This window comes from Xiphophorus hellerii, chromosome 9 (genome assembly GCF_003331165.1).
Source record: "Xiphophorus hellerii strain 12219 chromosome 9, Xiphophorus_hellerii-4.1, whole genome shotgun sequence".
NCBI lineage: Eukaryota > Metazoa > Chordata > Actinopteri > Cyprinodontiformes > Poeciliidae > Xiphophorus > Xiphophorus hellerii.
Genome location: NC_045680.1, coordinates 18,330,555 through 18,352,558, shown reverse-complemented (window position 1 = coordinate 18,352,558; position 22,004 = coordinate 18,330,555). Strand labels below are relative to the sequence as shown.

Below are 22,004 nucleotides of genomic sequence, written 5' to 3'. Positions count from 1 at the left end.
CCTGCTGCATAACACAAATGGGCTTGAGTTTAAGGTCAGACATTGATGTTTGTGCAATCATTTCCTTTAGAATTTTCTGCCAGATAACAGAATTCAAGGCTTCATCAAGTCACCCAAGGCCTAATCCAGTAAAACAGCCACAGAGGTTCATACCAACATTGGTATAATGTTCTTTTCCTTAAATACTACTAGTCATAAAACAGATGCAGACAAAAAGTTTTGCTTTGGTCTCGTCTGTTCACTGAATAAGGATCACCAAATATTTTTTTTGTGTGCGTTTAGGAACCATGAGACGGGCCTTGGTGTTCTTGATGGTTAGCAGTGGTTTTGGTCTGGGATCTCTTCCATGGAGTCTCTTACTGTCGAATTGTGAACCTCACCTTAATGGAGGAAAGTGAGGCCTGCAGCTCTAGATGTTGTTCTGTGTTCCATTGTGGCCTTTCTGGATGAGCCATTGGTAGAGGAACCAAGGTCCCAGCTAGATATTTTGATAGCTATTTTAACACAGAAGTTGTTCTTTTGGACAAACGCGATTTTGGTCAAATGTTCTAATCTAAAGGTTTTACTGGATCCGAGGCACAAACAGTAATTTTCAACATCACGTAGCACAGTCTGAAAAAAGCCCCTAAAGATGGCTCGTTAGTGGCATGACACAAAGTAGTCGGATTGCGGAAAGGAGCCGGAATTCCCATCACTTAGTTGGAACAGTTAAGGCACACTACTGCCACCCCGTGGCAACAACAGGAAATTAAGTATTTACATTGAAACTGAATTGACAATGTTAAAAATGTAAAACTAAAAATTTAGGTGCTTTTTTTCTTCTTTTTTTTAAACATTGGTCTTCTGGAAAGTATAAATACCAAAAGATGTAATGTTGAACACCTTTCCCTTTCAGACTAATCTAATAAATACATTCAGGCTGTCTTGCAAAGCATTTTTTTCTTATTAAAAAGCCTATTGCATATAAGGTTATGTACACAATATTGCTTAGTGTTATAATGGAGCCTAACATAGAAAAAAGGACAAGTTAGTACATTACTGCTGACTATATAAACTCCTTTGAACAACAGAGGGGCAATGATGGGGTTGGAAAATGATTTTCAACATTTACAAACATCTGGAAAGTGTTTCAAGAATTTGTTCTTGATTTTGCAAGAAATTAAATACAAAGCAAAATCCCAAATAACTGCCTAACCTTTAGAATAAAAAACACATAAAAAAATACCTTAGGTATGTACATTATTTTCACTATAAATGCAGCTGTTCTCAGAGGTTATAAAGACCAAAGAGCACAGAGGAACAAAGGTATGGAGGAACCGAACGCTCATTAGTTATGGATATCAAAAATACACTCATGCACATCTCACAATGAAAACCAGACACTTTTTTTTTTAAGAACTGATTTTAATTAATTCCACACATCAATAACAGCTGTTAGAATACGATCGTTTCCAATTTTACAGTTTCATCCTCGACAGGCAACAAACGTGTCCCCACATCTGTGCATTTGGTACAGAGAAAAAACAAAACCCACCGTAATCAGTCCTCTCAGTTCTCAGTGGCATTAAGAGTCCAGTGGTGCTGCACTCAGCTTCTTATTGTCTACTTGCCTAGAAGAACTGAAGGCAAATCAAGGCTTAATAAAATATTATTTAGTTTTATTGTCTTAATAGGAACATATATATAAAATAAAAAAAACATTTACATCATGGATTGTAAGCCTCTGCCTGTGCTACCATATGAATTTTTAAAAGAATAGATGCCACTACAAAGAAAAAAACAAAGAAAAAAGAGCCTTAGTTGTTTCTAGTTTTCAAACTAAATGCAAACACTCAGTGGCTCAGTTCCACAGTAGCAACCCGCACCACCTCATCTTTGACCAGAAGCCCACAAGAAGTCAGAGATCCCCTCACAGCAACAATAAAAAAAAAATTTATGTGTGCATAAATTACTGACAGCTTCTAAGTTAAAGACCGGTTTTAAGATTTCTCCATTTTGCCTCAAAGTGACCTTTATGGATTTATCCTGTTCAGTTTTGCAGGCATTGGTTTTTGGTGGCTCACAAAACGATTCCCCCTTCATATCCATGTCATATGCTGTTAAGGTACAGAGGGAAACATGGAAGACGAGACCATCTAAAGTAATTCCGTTCACCAGACACACCCCAAATCATTGTGTAAATCACTGTGAACCTGAGCGAGGGAAAATAAAACCAATCTGTTAAAACTGCAACTCGGAAAGCACACCCTGCAGAACTGGACCTAGCCAAACCAAACAGACACAGTGAAGCAGGACTGCAGCTGCTGAAGCCTCCTTTACTGGATTACTAAAGTGATAGTATGTGAGAACTGGTTCAAGAGACCCTGTTTAATACTTGCCACACCAAAGAGCCTTTCAAACTAAGAAAAACATCTGAAAGCATTACATGAACGCAGATCTCTAGCAACATCTTTATACATGAAATATATCTAAAGCCTGCATTTGTAGACTGAGCATCTTTATCTTGGAGGCAGACATCAAATATTTACACTAGTGCAGGTGCAGAGGATATATTAGAGTCTTGAGAATGCAGCAAATAAGATCTGATTTTACTCCAGCTAATAGATAAAACCTCATCTAGAATGCTAAGAGCCTGAGAGTGAGAGACACAGAAAGAGAGAGAGCGAGAGAGTTGGTGCAGTAGAAAGCCGCTGTCAGTTTCAAAAAGGACCCTTTCTGACCCGGTCAGGTAGGTGAGGATTTTATGCAGCAACAAATGCACTGAAAGCCTTGAATCTTTGATCCAGCTAGTCTTCTATACCTAAAGAAGTAGAGTCACCAACCTTGAAGGTATTTAGTTGCAAACAGCAAAACCCCATGCAAGTGGAGATGCCATTGCAAGTAACAGCTGAAGCTAGATGTTGTGCAACTAACCAGGAACAACTGCAAAATAAAAAATAATAAAAACATATAAACAAATAAATAATTCCAACCCCAAAATGGCATCAGCGCTTCAACAGCCTGTTCTGGTCATTTGTTTGATTCAAAACCTTCAGTATGAATCAACCAAAAAATAAACGCACGAAACTGAAACCTCACTTCGTGACATCCTCAGATAACCTTCAAATGCTGAAATCAAATTTCCAACACTTAAAAAAAGGCACCAAAACTCCATAACCAGCTCCAGCCAGCAACCATTTCTGCTTTGGGCCAGTACCAGTACAGTAATTTTGATGTATAGCCTGCCCGTGTAATAACTTATTTCAACAAATGCCTAATAGTAGCCGTTTATTTTTGCAGAGAGGTGTTAAGTCTTTGCTTCGTTCAGAAGCTGGTAATCCACACACCTACTACTTTTCAACTGGGTTTCTTTGTTGCTGCAAAGGGAACACAACTGCATGAAACAAGGGAAATGGAAAAAAAAAGAATAAGGCAAGAAAAAAAAACAAACTCCAGTGTAAAATTGGATTCAGAAATTCTCATTCACCCACTTCTTTCAAACCAACTTCCGGGCCAATCTTCTAAGTGTTAAATGACTGAGGTAGGTTCTCTTTAGGACAATAAAAATTGAAAGCTGAAGACGTATCCAAAATGGATGAATTGCTGAGAGTGAGAGCTCAAGCTTTAAATCAAGCTGTCAAAAGATTCCCAGGGTTCTCAAAAGATTGTTGCCTTGTTCTTCAAACATTTCATGCCTTATTTTGTTTGTTTTTCATCCAAAAAGCTACAGAGCAGCCTCTGTTTTCAAATTGCCAGTTCCTAAGCAATGTGACAAAAACCAGATGCAAACATTGAACGCCCATGGCTAAAAGAGCCAGTAATTTGGAGTCTATACAAAGAGATTGTGAGAAGGGAGGAGTCTGAAAAGAGAGAGGGAAAACAGATGGAGGTGGAGGTGGGGTGCTCGGTCCAGTCGGTGTCTGTAGTAGAGGCTGGAAGGTACGGATACTCACTGCAGGGTGGCGCCGGGGCAAATGGAGTTGCTTCCACAGATGTGCAGAACAAACGGGACTCCAGCTCACTGCAAGCTGAAGAGTCACTGACAGAACAAGTTTGAGTGTGTGTTTGCTTCGTCTGAAATCGAACTAGAGCTGCTAAAAAGGCTCTGATGCTCGGGAGATGAGAGCGTCGGTGCATCTAGAGGGTTACCGTGTGCCTGTCCTCACATTTTAAGCCCCGCCCGCCGCCTTGCCCGCCTCTCTGTCTCCGCGTGTCAGTCTGTGAGGAGGGACAGAGCTGCAGGGTCAGTATGCGGTGACCAGGTCCTTGTCGTAGTTGTACCGCCCCCTTTTGGGGGCGGGGCTGTCATTGCTGTCCTCTGTGTCGTCGCTGTCCCCCCCGGCCCCGCCCCCTTCCTCCTCAGAGGAGGAGTCCAGAGTCAGATCTACCACCACTCCTCCGCCCGGCGCCGCCGCAGGTCCCCCCGCGGCTGCGGACGTCCCCACGGAACCGCTTCCGGACCGACCCGACAGACTGGTGCTGCTGTGGGCCGGCGAATGTCCGTTTGCTTCAGGAATGCCTGAAGAAAAAATCCCCATGTTATACAAAACAAAAAAGAAAACAGACTTCAATTCATTTTGTTGAGATTTTATATTATAAACCAATACAAAGTTACGTACATATATCAACAACAGGGTACTCTGGTGTGTTGCTTCGTTCCCTTTCCCTGTCCTTTTCCTTCTCATCTCTGATTGGTCGCCAGGAACCGTCTGTTAGGTACTCAATCTCCTCAATGTCTTCACTCGTCTCTTTGAGAATCTCAGATAATAACCTAAAACAGACGCCGCAGGTTTGAGGGACCGCATAAAAAAAGAAAAGAAAAAAAAGAAAACACACAACGTACGAAACAGAAAAAAAACCTCCAACTCACATCAAGGCACCAAGGTTCAAATCTTCTGCCTCTGTATATTCAGCAAGCATTTAAAAATCTAACCATCCTACCATAAAAACAAGCTACAATAAATCCAATCAATTTATCCGCTGATGGAAAATTTCAACAGTGAAAACTGTCAGACCTGAGGTTGAAAAATTTTTTTTATAGAGAAGTTAAAAGTTAGGGACTTTCCACACTAGCTTTCTTCTATAGAATCCAAATACACCTCACAGCCAACATGTAGCACAATGCCTTCAGTCTTTGAGAAATTAAAGGAATGCCACAGAGTTTGGAGTCGGGACCCTGCAGGACATTACACGCCCAAAAACTGTAGAGGACTTCAAACTGTGCTTATTCTTTTCTATCATCTTACATTAAATTGATACCTTGACATTTAAAATTTTGGAAGAATTTGGAAACACTACTGCTGGATTGATATGACTGTAGTGCCAACTGATCTCCTCTGCATTCATCCCAACACGCCAAATAATTTCTTCGTACAATATTAGCTAATTCTCGCAACCAGGATGTTACTTTTTCCACCATACCTACAAATGTTTTTCTTTCCAAAATAAAGTCGTTAAAAATGAGGAAAAACAACAACACAGCCCACCAGCAGAATTGGCAGCTAAACAAGAATCCTAAAAGGAATCATTCACAAGCTAAAATGTTTGTTCATGGATTCCTCAGATAATTTTATTTTTTATAACCCCTCCAGGGGGTCTTTTTGTGGGCTCTAGAGTCCCTTTTCATGAAGTAGGCTGACAGGAAAGGGGGAGAAGTTAAAAGTTAGGGACTTTCCACACTAGAGGGGGGAAGACATGCGGTAAACGTCGCCGGGGTCCGGGAGTCGAACCCGTGACAGCCGCGTCGAGGACTTGAGGCCTCCAAATGTGGGTCGCGCTAACCCCTACGCCACCACGGCACGCCCTCCTCAGATAATTTTATCCAAAGAGACATAGAAAGTAGAATTTAACAACGCAGTTACTGGTAAGAATAGCAGGTCTTTGAAACGCTTGGCATCCAAGAGTTTCTCCAAAAGAGAAACCCTGCGAGTCTGTGCACTGGTACAAATGTAGTAAATCTTGACATCTTTAAAACCTAAGATGTTCCTGGTACGCCAGTCAAGCCAGTCTTATTCCAACAGTAACGGGATGGACGATAATATCCACCATATCTATTGAGGCCTGCACAACCAGGGATTAAACTATTGTGCTCCTTCTTTTCGCTGTCTCCCTGACTACAACACAGACGGAGACATTTACTGCCCTAGTTGTTTGAACTTATCATTACAAATAATTGTTGTCAGAGGTTGTATTAAGATCTAAGGGCAATACAATGATGGAGGCTTGCTATTAAACTTTACGAAATATATGCAATATAGAACCTTGTTAAACTATGCAATTAATTAATTTAATTTTTTGTTCCATTTTTAAAGAACAAAGAAAAAAGTGTTGTACAAGAGATTAAGGAGTCTAATAACATCCTTTTATATTTATGGCGACTGAGGAAAAATAACCTCCTTAAAAAGCAAAGTGCACAGTTTGCAGAAAAGAAGTGGAAAGAAAATGCTTGTAGTAAGTCATTTTGTTGCATAGAACCATAAAGGAATTGCATTCTTGATCAAAGCATTTAATTTCTATTTTATTTCTGTTCGAAATTAACTGCCTAAATTAAGTGGCATAAGACTCTCTGGTTACAAACCCCTGGTTTAGGTGATCTAAACTTATAAGAAATCACACGCAGTGAGCCTGACAAGATTTCAATAAATCTTTAAATCTACTGTAATTTTCTGACTCAGGAAAACTGAACACTCCTGTTCAGTTGGTATAAACAGGAAACAAGTGAAACTGCAGATTTTAATAACAACAACAGAGTGAATTTAACACAGAGAGGTCTAAATGTTGGTACATTGACAGAGAAAAAGGAGATTAGGCTAGAGAGGAAAGTCTCCTACCCATCGATTGTAAGCAGTTCAAATGGAGCAGGTTTGTCGCACACGGGGCAAGTCCATGTGGGCTTCTTCTCATTCATCTGCAGGAAGAAAACCGCGTCGAAACACTGAAGATGGGCGCAGGTTAAAAGTCGGCATGGCACACCGAGCCGCATCTTCACCAGCTGGGACGAGAAGATGATTGGGGGGGGGGGGGGGGGGGGGGGGGGGGGTGTTGCAAATTAAACAATCTTTTGAAATCTAAAACTCTCAAAACACGTGAGATTTTATTTTGTTGTTGTACTTACTGGACAGATTAAAGAAACTCTGAGGCCTGTGGTTGCAATTTCACTCTCTGGATCAAAGCGAAGCTTATCTTGGACTGGTGGTAAATAGTAGAAATATATTTGAAATGCAGCAAGGGGGGTGAGAGGGTATTTAAAAAAAAAAACCGAGGTGATGATGATCACAGTTATTTTTTCTGAAATCTTGACTTACTGCGTTCACGACAGCGTTCCGCACTCTCAACTGAGCAGAGCTTCAGCCGGTTGAAGAGGTCTGCTGCTGTGAAGACCCTCACTAAGTACACCGCCACAGAGTAACGCTGGAAAGACAGATTTACAACCTGAGCTGTCAAGATTTAATCAACAACTACACAGATTGAGACAAGAGGAGTTTTATTTTTGGAAGCATGTTTTTACTTTTCCACATTCTTGTGCATATGATTCTAAATCATAATATTAGGGAAACTGTAAAAAAAAAAAAAAAAAAAAAAAGTAAAAAAGAATCCAACTAGCACATTCCACTAGTGCAGAAAAACAAACACAAAAAGCCTGCAGTATAATCTGTAGAAACTGCTCAGAAGCTCCTCTTCTGGGAAAACAAAACTCTGTACTCAGGCTTACTGAGCGGGTTGTGCAATCAAAGGTTTAGGACCAAAACAAAATGGTCGGCGGCTTTTAAACAAAACAAGGCAGTCTGAAGATAATGGAGCAGTTTCACTATTTATTCCACTTAAAAGGGGAAATGGATTTGAAAGTTATAGATTAGATGAAGTTGTTGCCATTTTGTTTAACTAAAGCGTGAAAGTTAGTCGCATTTTCCAGGTTCTTCAAAAGATACGTTGATACCAGCATAAATTTAAGAAAGTAATACAAAGTACACCAAAAATATTTCACAGGAGAAGATTGTAAAATCCAAAGACTGATATGGATTTTTTTTCCCTCTCTAAAATTCTATTTAAGCTTTTAACCAATTATCAACACATAATTATTATTATTTTTTTCAAATACAAATTCTTTTTTTTCATATTATTCCGTTTCAGCCTCTGCAGTAGTTCTCATGCACACATCTGAAGAGTTTTATGAAACCAGGCTCACTTTAACCTATGAAACACTTAAAAACCTACGAGTCCCAGCATGCCTTGGTGGATTCTCTTAGATTTTCTCTCCTGCTGCTCTGACATGCAACTAAGTATTGCAGCATCTGAGCCTGACCTTGCCAAAGTTCCCCCAGGTGATGGTGACTCCGTTTTTGACGCTGGAGAGATGCAACCAGGGAGTGATGTTTATTGGACGACAAGGACGCCGAGGCTCAACTCCAGGCTTATTGGAGGGGTAATATCCCTGCAACCACACACACACACACACACACAGAGGAAAGTAACATGTTTAGATTCAGTTCAAACAAAACAAAGGATCTTTGTTTTTGTTTGACTTTATTATAAACACTTATTCAATCTCTTCAGGACACTTTAGTGAATCAGCCAATTAGATGGCATCAGAACGGGGAAGAAGTGGGATTCAAAACAATTTGAATGTCACACAGTTGTTAGTGCCAGACGGGCTGTTCAGAGGATTTCAATAAGTATCGATCAAGGCACATGGCTTTGAAATACTATTGGTCATATGACAATAATCAAATATGATTTAAACACAATTTTTGAACTCTAAAGTCTCAGTCATTTAAAATATACATCTGATGTTGGAATCAACAGCAGCTGAGAGTTAACAAGCAAATATATTATCGCCAGGCGGAATCTAAATCTGCATGGATTTCGACTCTGCATGGCGTCTAAATCCATGACACTTGAAAAATTACACCCTTCCCAAATATGATCCAAAACTTATAAATGCAATGAATATTTCAATTCTACATATAGTGCAGCTCTGCAATTGATAGACTGGTTTTCTCTCACACAACCATCTCTCTAGTTTAGAGAAAAATGATCAGAACAGAGAAAAAATATGCAGTTAGGAGCTCTTTTGTGTCAGAAAAGGCCTTGCTGGTTCCAGTTTAGAATGGACAACCTGGTCCAAGTTGATAGAAAGGCAGCTGCATCTCATTTAACCACAGCCTAACTGAAGATTATTGCATAGCATGTCCATCGCTTTATGTCCCTAAAACTGAAATAATCTGAAACTGGTTTCTTCAAAACAACAACTTGGTCCAAGGGTCTTAGAGCTACCAGTAGTTCATCCAGTAGAATGGCTTTATAACAGGGTAATGCAGCACATCTGCATCATGTGTGCTGCCAACACATATGCAGCATCTGAGTATTAAAGAAAATATGTGAAAAACTGTTTGAGACCTTATTGAAGCTCTGACATTAAAAATAGACAGTTATGAAGGTAAAAATCGAATATACAGACAGAATTTTAGCGGAAAAAAGCAATAAAAAAGATATTTAATTTGAATAAATGCACTGTATTTCCAAACTCTGTGAAAAATCTTAAATATTAGTGATTTTAATATCGACCATCTAACTGTGATCATGGTTTTCTCCTCATTTGAGCGACCCTAACCCAGGCTGGAGTCAAACCTGTCCTGTCGTAATATTTAAATCTAATAATCTGCCTGTAAATAACAGCAAAATGTTAACTTGCTTTCCTGAAACATCAGCAAATATCAGAGTGAATCAACCTACCGGAACATGGCAATAGGACTGGTTGACTTTGACAGCAATGTTGGGGGGATACTGGTCCTCCTGAACAACAATAGGGTCTGAATAACAGATTCTGCATGAGAGAGGAAGCACAGCAGCATGAATGATCATCTGTGATGATCAGGGTTTTAAAAGGACTGAACAAAAACGGTGCATCTAACAAATAAAAAATGGATTCTAGACAACCTGGATAAGCATTTTGAAACTCACCTAAGAACCACTTGGACTGATCGGATCCCAGCACGAAGCTCACTGGATAGACGGTTTAAATTAAATATATACTTTGGCGTTATAAAAACAAGCAGTTTAGAAAAAAACAAAACTAACAAAACTCCTGAGTTATTACCTTGCATTCCGGATCTGGTCTGCTTGGCTTGGTGTTAATTCGAAGACGCGGTGACTGTCCTGTAATTTTTCATTGTTGTGGGCAACTACAGAGACAAAAGTAGGCACAAGTCAACAAAAAGAAAAAAGTAAAACCTTAGTATATGAACTTGGTTTGCACTTACCTAGCTCTGTTGGCGGCAGAAGCGTCTCTAAGGTTTGGTAGAAGGGCAGAGGGACCAGCCTGACCTCGGTTGCAGGAGTATGGAGCGGTTTGGAGATCCCGTTGAGGTAGTCTGTGCCCTGTGAGGTCAACGACGGGGAGGAGCTGAGCGATGAATACGCCACCGGGACGCCCTCTGGACGTCGTGCCGGGAGCCAAGCGGCTGATTTGGGGAAACGCGACTCGTAAAGCTGCCGGACGTTCTTCAAGAGTTCTGGACTGTACTCGGTCTGCACTAGCCTCAGCGCACGCCCCACCAGGTCCTGTTTCAGACCACTTTTGCTGCGACCCATTGAGGCCAGCAACGTCTGTAGGTCTGAGACCCGGAAACTTTTCACCATGTTCTGAAGGGAGGACAAAATAAAACAGTAAGAAACTCTTCAGGGAGAAAATTTAAAGCCTGTAAACTGAAAAATTAATTAACACAATAAAACATCTTACACTTTGAACACCAAGTTCTAACCACGGAGATGGAATATCTCAAAACTACATCTGCGTAACCACATTGTTGTAGAGAGCACTACCATCACTTTGATTATAAATGTTCATTTAAAAACTGAATATATATACATCACTATATCACATCAATGCATCCTACACACTGACTTTTGTGACAACAGCCAAAGTGGTTTAACATAAAAATGTATACTGAAAACTTGGCGTTTCTGTGCAGAGCTTCCTTCTTACACTTTACAGTTTGAAGTGGCTGATCCTGTAGAGTTGCAGTAGTTTTTCCTGAGCCCAGGTAGGATTACTTTGTTGAAATGTCAAAATACTTCACACAATTTCTGGTTTATAACATGGACTACAAATCCTATCGTTGTACAATTTGCAACTGGGGGAATTTTCAAGTTTTTTTTTGTTTAACTAGCAGAATGAAATTTCACAAAAGGTGCATATGGCACTAACAGTAAGGGTGAAAAGAAAAACATTTATCTACTGAGTATATCTGTATATATATTGATTGATAAATGCCATTTATATTGAGAAATGACATTTCTCAATAAAAAAGGATAAAATGTATTGTTCAGCTCTGGACAATACATTTTCATACATATCGCTTGAAAAACGATATGTTTTTCAAGCATATCGTTCAGGGTTTTCATGGTAGTACAGTTGGTAGCACTGTTTAATCTTGTTGCAGTGAGAAGATCCTGGCTCAAACCCACAACTTGGGGTCTTCCTCAATGGAGTTTGAATGTTCTCCCCAGGTAAGCATGGGTTCTCTCCGGGTACTCCAGCATTCTCCCATAGCCCAAAAACATGACTGTTAGGCTTATTGTTTACTCTAATGGCCATTAGATATGAGTGTGTGCGTGGATGGGTCTATGTCCTGTCCGTCTCTGTGTTGTTCAATGACGGATTGTCCAACTGACCAGGGTGTACTCTGCCACTCCCCAAACGACTGCTGGGGATAGGCACCAGCCCCCATGCGACACTCCCAGAACAAGCTGGTATAAACAATGAGTGGATGTTCAGGTGGGAGTTCTATAAGCAAGTGTGCAGCTTCTTTTCGCCCCGATCAATCGATTGGCGATTATGCTTTTGGCTGTGCAGGCTTCTCAACATTGACAATATGAATCTATCCAAAGTTTGTTAACTTTTTTATTTTTATTGTTCCAATTAGCAAAACAGCCAAGGCTTACTGTTCAAGTTTGGACCAACCAACATGGCCAGATTTACCTGAAGAGACTTCTTTTTTTTGCTCAACCAATTAATTTGTCATTAACTATGTACAAAATATATCTTGGCATATTCTGAATAATACTGAATAATATTAGCTTGAATAAATGTACAATTTCCATATAGAATTATGGACATATATATTTTTTCTGTCAGTATTACATTTTAATTATGATTTTAATGAAAAACAATGCAAGCCTAATCCTTGTGTGTTTCATGACACATAACATGTGTCATGTTTTATGTTCATAACATGTTTTACTGATCAATATAAGACATTCTGCATAAAGGAAAATTAATAAAAGGTGTATTACAAATTAATTGTCATTTTTGACTATTAAAAAGTCAAAACATTTAAATATAACTTGTTAAACGTTTCAAATTAAACCTGTTGGTGGTTCAAGATCAGAAGCATAAGTTGTGTATGATTTTCAATTTATAAGTGTTTTGTTTTGACATTCAATGCTACAAAAAATGTTCCCATTAGTTCATAAACATATAAGGTCATGTTCACTCACATGTAAATAACTCGTCTGCTGATCTTATAATAAGAGGAACATTTCAGGAGAGAACAGGGCACACTAGACAAAAACAAGCAGCCTAAAAGAGGACGTCTGTTCAAATTAGCATCTAGAGCGATTGAAACATTGTTTTCGACCTGACATACTGCTACTTTGTCTGCCGGTGTTCTCTTGGATACAAGTGGACGGATGCTTTATGTCTAGGTTGAAAATTGCACAATTCTGTTCTTTTTGTTTAGAAAACAAAGTGCTCAGCATCAATAAGGTAGCAATCAGGAGGCTTGCCTCTCTAGAGACTATTCAATCATTTTAACAGATGGTCGGCTCTAAAAACAAAGAAGCTAACTAATAAATAAATACCTAAACTATTTGTATTACAAATGAAGTTAGGTGAAATGTGTACATCTTTCATATGTGGTCTCATTCATTATCGGTGTCGTCCCTCAGACCCAGCATGATGCTAACTAAACCAAGCACTTGCCTGGTTAACATAACCTAGCAGGCTAGCTTTGTTAGCCCCACAGGCTAGTTCTTTTCGTCGTGATTTAAATATGCCAAATTCGTAGAAATTTCTATATTTAAAATATCGACAAACGAGCCCAGGTTAATCCACAGCCGGTGTGACTTTCAGCTCATATTCCCGCGTCCGTTTCCCCATCAAGCGAAAGCCACCAAGCTTTACCTACCATCGCTTCCACCAGTTCGGCCGCCATCTTCGCGTTGCAGTACCGCGAGAGTCACAAATGACGACAAGTCTTCCACCAATAAAAAGCCAAACCTTTTTGACAGAGGTGACGTTTTGACCAATCAGAATGCGTAACAAAAGAGTGATACTTAAAATAGGCGGGATTACCGTCTTTTAAAGATATGGTACACCTTTTTAAAAATACTCAGAGGCAGGTCTCTTTTTCTACATTAGGCCTCAGTATCAATGGATTTCAATGGGCTTCAAAATAGGTGTCAATATAATATGTTACAGTTTTATAATGTTGAGATATTTCGAACCCATGTCTATGGTATTGTTAAAATTCAAGCTGAAAGTAGAGCACAGGCTGTCAAAGCGGATGGGGTAGCATGGTCCTTTGAAATCCCGTCCGAGCAAAAAAATCCGTTTCGGGTTTTGTAACCAGTCATGAGAAGTGAAGGTGAAGCTTTGTGTGAGGCATGGTCACAATTACACAAAAACGACTAATTAGACAAAACGAACATGCATTACTGTACAAAACAATTAAATTCAAATCAAAGCATGAATACTACTATTGCAGCAAAGAGTTCAAACATTTGCTTACAAGTGTATGTTTGGAAATGTACACTTATATAAAAAAATAAGTGTATATATTCCTGATAATCCAGTCCTGATTTTCCAGTAGCTCTTCATATTTCCAAAGATCAGCCTCGTGGAAAATCAATCTGTGAAACTGCATCATATGATGTTATGAAGTGAGTGATCGTAATGTAATATATTTGATCTATACTATAAAAAACAATTAGGGGTCTAGTTAGCTGGACTGATGTAATCAAGTTAACTGTATACATTATCTCACTTAACCTATTAAAATGTATTAGAACTTCAACTTAAAAAGAGAAAGACAAACTGGAAATAATCCATTCTCTCTAATTAAGAAAACAAGTTGCAGCTGTGATTAACAGAACACATCATGGTCAGATGGTACACTCTCCAAAAATTTTCAGAACATTTTATTGCCATCTTTTCTTTCATGTGAATTCTCATCTTCCCACAGTAAGTACTTCAATACTTTTTAGTTTTATTTAGTTACACTGTTTGATTGCGCGCATTCTCGTTTTGAAAGTTTGTCAAATGTCTTTTAATTCCATATTTAGTGCTATATTTAGGTGGAATCTTTAAGTTGCTAGCTTGTTCAGTGCATTTTCTCTACAGTGTCTGAACATCTAATAAGCGCTTACTAAACATTTGTCAAAAAAAGGAAAATACGAATGTTTTTTGTAATTTCCACTTGAACAAAATTTTGTTCAGAAAAGTTAGTTGTTTCTTAAGACGAACTTAATTTGTAATAGAGTGAGAGTTTTACAGTTGTAAAACAATGCATATATAGTAAAAAAAATAAACACTTCAGAATTGATTTTATTATTTTAGAAGTGAATTCCATTTTGACAAAACTTGCTCAACATTTGTTAAAACATTTTAAAATGAGTCTATGTGACTTTTTAACTACCGTCATGAAACCATAAAATCTTAAATTAAATCAATGTAATTAAACGTAAAATAAGCTAAGCTAAATCAACTAATTAAAACATAAAATCTTAAGTTCAATTAACTTAATAAAATCTTAAAATCTTTAGTTAAGTCAACTTAATGTAACTTAATTTTTCTAATTTTAAAAACTTGACAAAATAAAATGTAATTTTTTTTTTGTCTAACAGTACTTATTCATTGAGTAATGCCAAATTGTCAGTTGCATTTGTAACGAAGCCGAGTCAACAACATTACATATTGACTTACAGTACTTCCTACTTCTGTGCTTGCATGTGGCAACAGTAGACAGTTTGCAGTCCTTATCAGAGGTTTAGAAAAGCAAAAACTTTCAGAAGACTGAGAATGTAACATTAATTTTTTTTTCTCATTTGACTGCCACTTTCTAACCTTTGCTGGAGTAAAATATACTGGATGTAATAACTTATACTGAATTTGTTATAATATGATGTGAACCTGAGCAGACTGTCCCATAAACAGCCTTGTAAATTATTGCAGTGCTGAATTACATTCAACCAATTCAAAATGCTATGCTTATAAAAGAAAACACCAGGCCACCCTGCTAAATATAGACATTAATTTCACATTAACTTAGATCTGCCAATGATTCAACTGAGCTGGAGGCTTTCATTTTTCTCTAATACATACAAGGTCAATATCATAGAGTCAAAGTTTTATGCAAGAAAACCAACCAATTATAATGACCCATTCTAATTCTCTCAGAAAGAATACAGCCAGATTTATGCCAGAAGCTTACTATTTGCAACAATAACAGTTTATATGATGTGTAATAGAATATGAGCAATGTTGGGGTATATTTATTTGAGCCTGTGTGCATGCCTATGACTCAAAATAGCAACAAAATAAAACAAACTGTGCATCTAATTCTTGTTTTTACAAATCAAATTCTCTTTTTAAAGATAATTCAACCCTGCAAAAAGAGTAGTTCCAAGTAACACTTAAAAGCCACAAATTATTGACGTTAAAACAGTCAATGTGTGTTAACGTCTCACCACATCTATATTTGTCCAATTGGTGGAACATTCACATCAAAACAAATGTATCTGGCTTGTGATAGTACAAAAGCATTTAAATGAGTGATTCATATTGTACATCTTGTTCCATTTTATAAACAGAAGAGGGCAACATGGTCCATGATTTAAAGTGAGTCCGATTTGAATTATCTTGTTTGTTGGACACATAGAACAAAGCAGACATCTACACTTAATTTGATCAATACTATCTGTTTATGCAAAGATATGTTTAAATAAATCTGTCTATTGTAGAATCAGTAAAATTAGAATATCAAATATGAAACAACAACAAATGTTAATTAATTTGCAAAACAAATGCATGATCTCCACTTTTCTTGGGGTTTAAATAGTCTGAAATAAGTTTTTAACTGAGAACTGTAATTCACAACTCAACATTATAACAAATTTTTGGCCCTAATAATGGATTTTAAAGATGATATTAATAAAATAAGTCAATTAGAACTGCAAAAATTTCAGGAAAAACTGTTTTCTGATCACAGGTTAAAACAAACAAGTAATCCATGTGAAGAGGTTGAAGCATCCTGACAAACATGCACAAGTTTCTCACTTTTATTAAGTATTTATCACTAAACAATCAAGGTGGAATTCTTTGTGCATTAATTTCTTGGATAGCAATGGATAGCAATAAACATATTTTAAAGGTTAATTGGAGTTGAAAAAGCTGAAAAACAAAAGTCATTAATAGAAGACGGTAATGAAAAAGTGCTTTTCTCAAAGCTTAAAATCTAGTAAGATATCGTGATCATGAAGTATTATACAAAAATATATAGAATAATTAATTTTCCAGAGAACTGTAGTTTTAATTATATTTAACAGTATAGTCGTCATAATTATGTTCAAATTAAAAATATAATATAAACAAAATGTTCTGTTTATTAAAATACTTTCTGCTAAAAATTAGAACATAGTTCACATCAATAACAGAAAATAGTCCATCATCTTATACCACTCTCTCATATATTGCAACACTATGTGCTCTCTCAAGTAAAATGAAATGCCTAAACTCAAAAGCACTGAGCTTTGCCTATTAACTGTTGCCCTGTGGTTGTTGAAACAATTCTTTGGACAACATCTTGTTAAAAACAATCTAAAAGCTTTTGGTAGCCATTTTTTAGCATTCCACGTCCAGCTAAATCTTGAGTGTTTAATCTCTCGTAATTACAAAGATTTGCTTAGATTAATAATAATAATCCTCCTCATTTGAGACCCCCTACCTGGACCTCCCCTGTGCCTTCTTTGCCCCTTTCTGTGAGGGATAAAGTCACAGTTATATAAACAGAGACACAACTTCACTTCACAAATGGGAGAACTCTTTTTGGACTTTGGAAAATTTAAAGCTGTAGAGAAGTTTTTAGCTGCAGTTTATTGTGTGAAACACAAAAGTTAATAGTTTTCTTCGGCTAACAAAGCTGCTGACGTCATTTCCATGGGTGGCGATTGTGTCAGGTATTAACGCATCGAGGTTCACAACAGTTGAAAGGCTCATCTTTATCCGTGATCTTGTCAACCGTAAGACTTTGGAGAAAGAATCTGTTGGCACAGAGGCAATCGCTTTATGAGGGGTTCTTTTTTAAAAGTGGCTTTGAATCTCAAATAACAACTATGAGAAGATCTTTTTAAAGACTCATTTTTCATTCATGACTTAAAAATCTACTGTACGTTTAGCGTGAAACCATTAAAACATTTACGATGAGTTTAGAAGAACCCAACTTGGAACTGACGATGGAGAGCAGGAACAGCCACAACGGAAGCAGAGACAGGCTTGGACTGAGCTTCACTATTGACTACCTTCTGTTCAATAGCGGAGTCAAAGGTTCGAAAGGAGAAGTGACGGCAAGTAGCGCGACGGAGCAGACGGAGAACAATATGCTAAATGACCAGAATCCTGAACTAAAAGAGGTGGAGATTCATCGCAATGTACAGGGGACGCTCCCACAGGATCCAGACCTAGACACTGGAAAATGTAAAACCAGCGAAGAGGAGTGGAACAAAGAACAACATGAGGAGGGAAAGGAGGAAATGACTACTACAAGCTGTAGTTCTGGCAAATCTTCAGACAAACCAAACCAGTCGTACATTGCGCTCATTTCAAAGGCAATTCTGGCGTCTGAGGAAAAGAAATTGCTGTTGTGTGACATCTACCAGTGGATCATGGACCACTATCCTTACTTCAAGAGTAAGGTACATTCATGTTGATCTGTTGTTATGCTTATGTTAGAGAAAAAACTGTGTGTTTATAAAACTCCAATAAGGTAGTGTAGTTGTGAAGGCAAGAAGTCAAACTTGGATGTTAACGTGACGTAAACTGAGTACTCTGAAAATGTCTCTCCTTGATATGTTGAGACAAATGCATTTCAAGTGAGTCCCAAATAAAAAAAACAAGAATGAATATTTTTCAAATTACTGCTTGTTCAGTTCAGTCACTAAAACATGGTCTAAGAACCATTTTCTTAAGCAAAGCGACCTAGTTGGCTCAGATAATCTGTCTGTGTGGTTAAGCAATTAGGTGCTCACAGGGACAGTAGATGAGCTTCTTGTTGGCAAATTCGCAAATAAAGTAATCCTGTTGCTAGGTCGCAAACTGTCACTGCCTTCACCAGGTGCGACAGCAGCTTGGATGCAATCCAATGGATTAAAGTTGATCGCTAGTCAACGTGCTAAAAAGGTAACTTGGGGTGTTGTGTGTTACTGCGATCATACAGGCTCTCGACACACAATGGCGCCTGCTTGCCAGCAGCAGGACTAAAGTGGATCACTGGTACTTAACGGCCTCGTTAGTTATTTTCCTGTTGCAAACAGCCATTGCTTTACTCTTGCTTGCTTTCAAGCAAATTTTGTTCTAATCACATTTTTTTCCACTCTACATATTCCAACAGGATAAAAACTGGAGAAACAGCGTGCGCCACAACTTGTCCCTCAATGATTGCTTCATCAAAGCAGGTCGAAGTGACAATGGCAAAGGCCACTTCTGGGCGATTCACCCTGCAAACTACCAAGATTTTTCAAAAGGCGACTACCATTGCCGGAGGGCACGGAGAAGGGTGCGCAGGGTGGCAGCTCAGATTCGTCTTTCCTCCCTAACGTCCCCCTACTACCCTGCCGCCACTCTTACCCTCCCTCACAGAACGACCTGTTGGTGCTGCCCTCAGGTCCCGACACTTCCTCTGTCCTGTTTGGCTCCCAGGCTCTACTGGCCATGGTCCAGCATGCACCTGGGTCTCAATCCGTCTGTACCCTGAAAGGGTTTGACTCCTTCTGTATTTGCAGTTTTTGATGTTGTGTTCTTACTATGTGGTAAAAGGGAAAACTCTAGAATTTGATTTTATGTTATTCATGTCAGTTGATGATTCTGGTTTATATCCTTAATTTTAAAAATGAGTAGTTAAATGAAAAAGTTTCTATATTTTCTGTATTTCACTTACTTGTATTCTAGTATTAGAAAGTTGTGCTATAACTTCATTAAATGATGTAAAATTTCTCATTGTGTGTGTTTTTATTTACGGTTTTATTTGGAATCCAGCTTTTTTATGTGATAGGCAAAGCTAGCATAAACAAGCCAATGATGAACATCATGAACATAGTTTCCAAAAAGACATATGGACCAGACTGAGTGTGTGAGGGGGTGTACTCGTGTGTGTGTGTAGATTTTGCTAAAAGTGAGCCTCCTAATAGGACACCACCCATTGCTACATGCTAGTTAGTCAAAGCTGTCGGGATGTAAAATCCTGAGCCCTAAGAGACTAAAATCGGGCTTTCCAAAGACGACTCCTGAGGAAATGAGGCCAGATAATCCCAGCAATCCCAAATAGTTTCAAGAACTAGGAAGCTTATCACACTGTGTAATCCGCAGCCGCAGCTCTAAAATAAGGAGGGTAGGGGGACAATGGGTGGTCTTGGATGTAGGAAGCAGAGAAAAGGGAAGGAAGCAGGAAGAGGGAAGAAGCAATGATTTACTGGAGAAAAATCCAAAGACAGCATATCTTATATCTCATTCTTTCGTTTAATAGGAGGCAAAAAAGGAACAACAAAGAAGATGTCATTATGGCATATACATTTTATAATGGGATGTATAAAAACTGGGAAAGAACTTTCCTAGATTATAAAAAAATTAAGAAATAGAAGGTGGCATATATCAAATTTTTACTTGAAATGAGAAATTATTCTGTAAGATGTTAAAACGTAGATGAAAATTAATCTGGATAATTTGGTTTATCTTAAGTGTTACAGGGATGCCTTTTTCTGACATAGTGATAAAATGGAAATAAAAAAACTGCTTTAAATTACAAGAATAAGTAACTTCCATAGATAGACAAAATCTTTTACTTTAAAGAAGATGACACACTAAAAGCAAATATTCACCAAACTGAGCAGTGCTTATTATTGACCTCTGTCTTTTAAAAATCCAGGTTTCAGCTGAATTCTGAGATTACGCCAAAATACTGCCACGGAAATAAGTATCAAGTTCATTTTTACCTGCTCTGCTCACGTCAATAGTGAAATTCCTTTCTGACTTGCAAAGGTTGGCATTTACATCCACAGTTCTTCAGCCTAGGAGGATTAGATCATACATTGACTTTTCTAAAGTTTGTTTGTTCTCTGCTCACTTGGGCTTCCTATTTGCAAAATATTGAATATTTGAATACAGCAGTATTTGACATTAAATTAGATTCTGAACAGACAAACAATATGTCAGAGGGATCAGGAGCTGGGAGAGCAGGTGTTACTCACCACACTTAGTTTCTGGCGATGTTCATTAGAAAATGACAAATCCATCTAATTAATTTTTGTTCTCCAAATCTTCCTATTCAATGTCAGCAGCTAATTGGAGAACTAATTTGCTTAATTCCCATGAACAAGTCTCTGCATGAAATCCTCTTCAATTCACCAGCTTTGCGGCTTTAATTTGGTTGCATATGTTTGCTATGCACACACACACTTACACACACACCCCCACACGCATATAATGTTCAACACACACACTGCTGTTTTCTGCATAAGCAAACATACTGCTAAGTGAAGCATTGTGTGAGATATTCATAAAAATTTTAAACTGTTTTCTCCTGCAAAAAGTGTTTGCACAGTTGATAGTCACACTAAATTATAATTAACCACATTATTACTCCGAATCCGATTGAGGTCAGATTGAGCTGTGTGTCTCTGTGTGTGCATGCATATGTGCATGTTATTTTGTTAATCTAATGAGATGGGTGGTGGCGTGCTGGGGGCCGTAGATTAAAGCCCAAAGATTTTATTTTTTTTTTCTTGCTGATTAGCAGAGAGTGAGCTAAGAAGATCAGCCCTGCTGAGACGGCGAGGAAACATTAAGGCCGTGTTTTAATACACTCTGTTTACAGCAGCATTCCAAAGCTGATTCCCCTTAACTCATGTGTAACTCGGTGATTTGACCAACATACAACAGATCATTCAGGATAAATCTATACGTGGTGATAGATTGAGGGGAGCTGCTTGAAAGGTTAGCTTCACTTCAGTAAAGGTGATTTTCAGCTTGAAATCAGGGGTGTGCTTGTAATTAGAAATTCAAGGCGTTTAAATATTTCAAAGAAAGAACATAATATTCATCCATGAATTTATTTAATCCTTGCAGACTGACTTACAGATAAAACTATTTGTTGAAACCTAACCAATAACAGCTTGCATATATTTCAATTGTATATAAATGAATCAACACTTTTGGATTACTCAAATGCAACAGATAAAAAAAACATTTACTAACTGTAATATCTAAATCCTAATCTTATTGTTTAGTATTTACCCAAGTTAAAGTAGGATTCGCTAATTTAATCACTTTTACTGATCGATATATTTACACACTGACATGTCTGATGAAAATTTAAATAGTTTTAGTGGCTAATAGCGTCCAAAGCTCTTTTTGTACGGCATCTCCATGAGGCTATGAACATGTACAGGACAGAACAAAGCAAACACATTCAAATTCAAACAATTCAGAGTGGATAATTAACCAAAAATGCATATCTTTAGACTGCAGGGAGGAGCAGCAGAGATCTACACCTCAGGCGGGGGAATCAATTCACAGAACTAGTAGCTGTGCATGCCACAAAACTAGCTAATATAGAAGAGGGGCCAGAAAAAACACTAGAGGCGCTGTTTGGTATAGGAAAACAAAAAATTACACACCACATATTTGTAAGAAGTTATTTTTATCACTCAGTGTCAGACCAAAATCAAACCTTTTGACCTACATGGAAACACTATGT

At 38.0% G+C, this 22,004-nt stretch overlaps 2 protein-coding genes across 2 annotated transcripts; one reads left to right on the top strand and one right to left on the bottom strand.

Annotated features, from left to right (window-relative positions):
* Positions 1–1,383: 1,383 nt before the first annotated feature.
* Positions 1,384–13,250, bottom strand: pias4a (protein inhibitor of activated STAT, 4a). The gene is made up of 11 exons (XM_032572433.1): positions 13,167–13,250; positions 10,239–10,620; positions 10,076–10,160; positions 9,940–9,981; positions 9,712–9,802; positions 8,282–8,410; positions 7,284–7,389; positions 7,094–7,167; positions 6,810–6,970; positions 4,599–4,750; positions 1,384–4,498 (listed from the first exon to the last, which is right to left on the bottom strand). The coding sequence occupies exons 1-11, from the start codon at positions 13,191–13,193 to the stop codon at positions 4,224–4,226; spliced, it is 1,524 nt and encodes a 507-aa protein (XP_032428324.1). The 5' UTR covers positions 13,194–13,250; the 3' UTR covers positions 1,384–4,223.
* A 4,207-nt stretch (positions 13,251–17,457) lies between these two features.
* On the top strand, positions 17,458–19,065 carry foxq2 (forkhead box Q2). The gene is made up of 2 exons (XM_032573306.1): positions 17,458–17,949; positions 18,645–19,065. The coding sequence occupies exons 1-2, from the start codon at positions 17,458–17,460 to the stop codon at positions 19,005–19,007; spliced, it is 855 nt and encodes a 284-aa protein (XP_032429197.1). The 3' UTR covers positions 19,008–19,065.
* The last annotated feature ends 2,939 nt before the right edge of the window (positions 19,066–22,004 follow it).

Coding starts and splice junctions, on each gene's coding strand:
- pias4a (XM_032572433.1), bottom strand. CDS start 13,193: ATGGCGGCCGAACTGGTGGAAGCGATG. Junction 7,390..8,281: donor CCTGGGGGAACTTTGGCAAG/GTCAGGCTCAGA, acceptor CTGTCTTTCCAG/CGTTACTCTGTGGCGGTGTA. Junction 4,751..6,809: donor GAACTGCTTACAATCGATGG/GTAGGAGACTTT, acceptor CGTCTGTTTTAG/GTTATTATCTGAGATTCTCA.
- foxq2 (XM_032573306.1), top strand. CDS start 17,458: ATGAGTTTAGAAGAACCCAACTTGGAACTGACGATGGAGAGCAGGAAC. Junction 17,950..18,644: donor ATCCTTACTTCAAGAGTAAG/GTACATTCATGT, acceptor ATATTCCAACAG/GATAAAAACTGGAGAAACAG.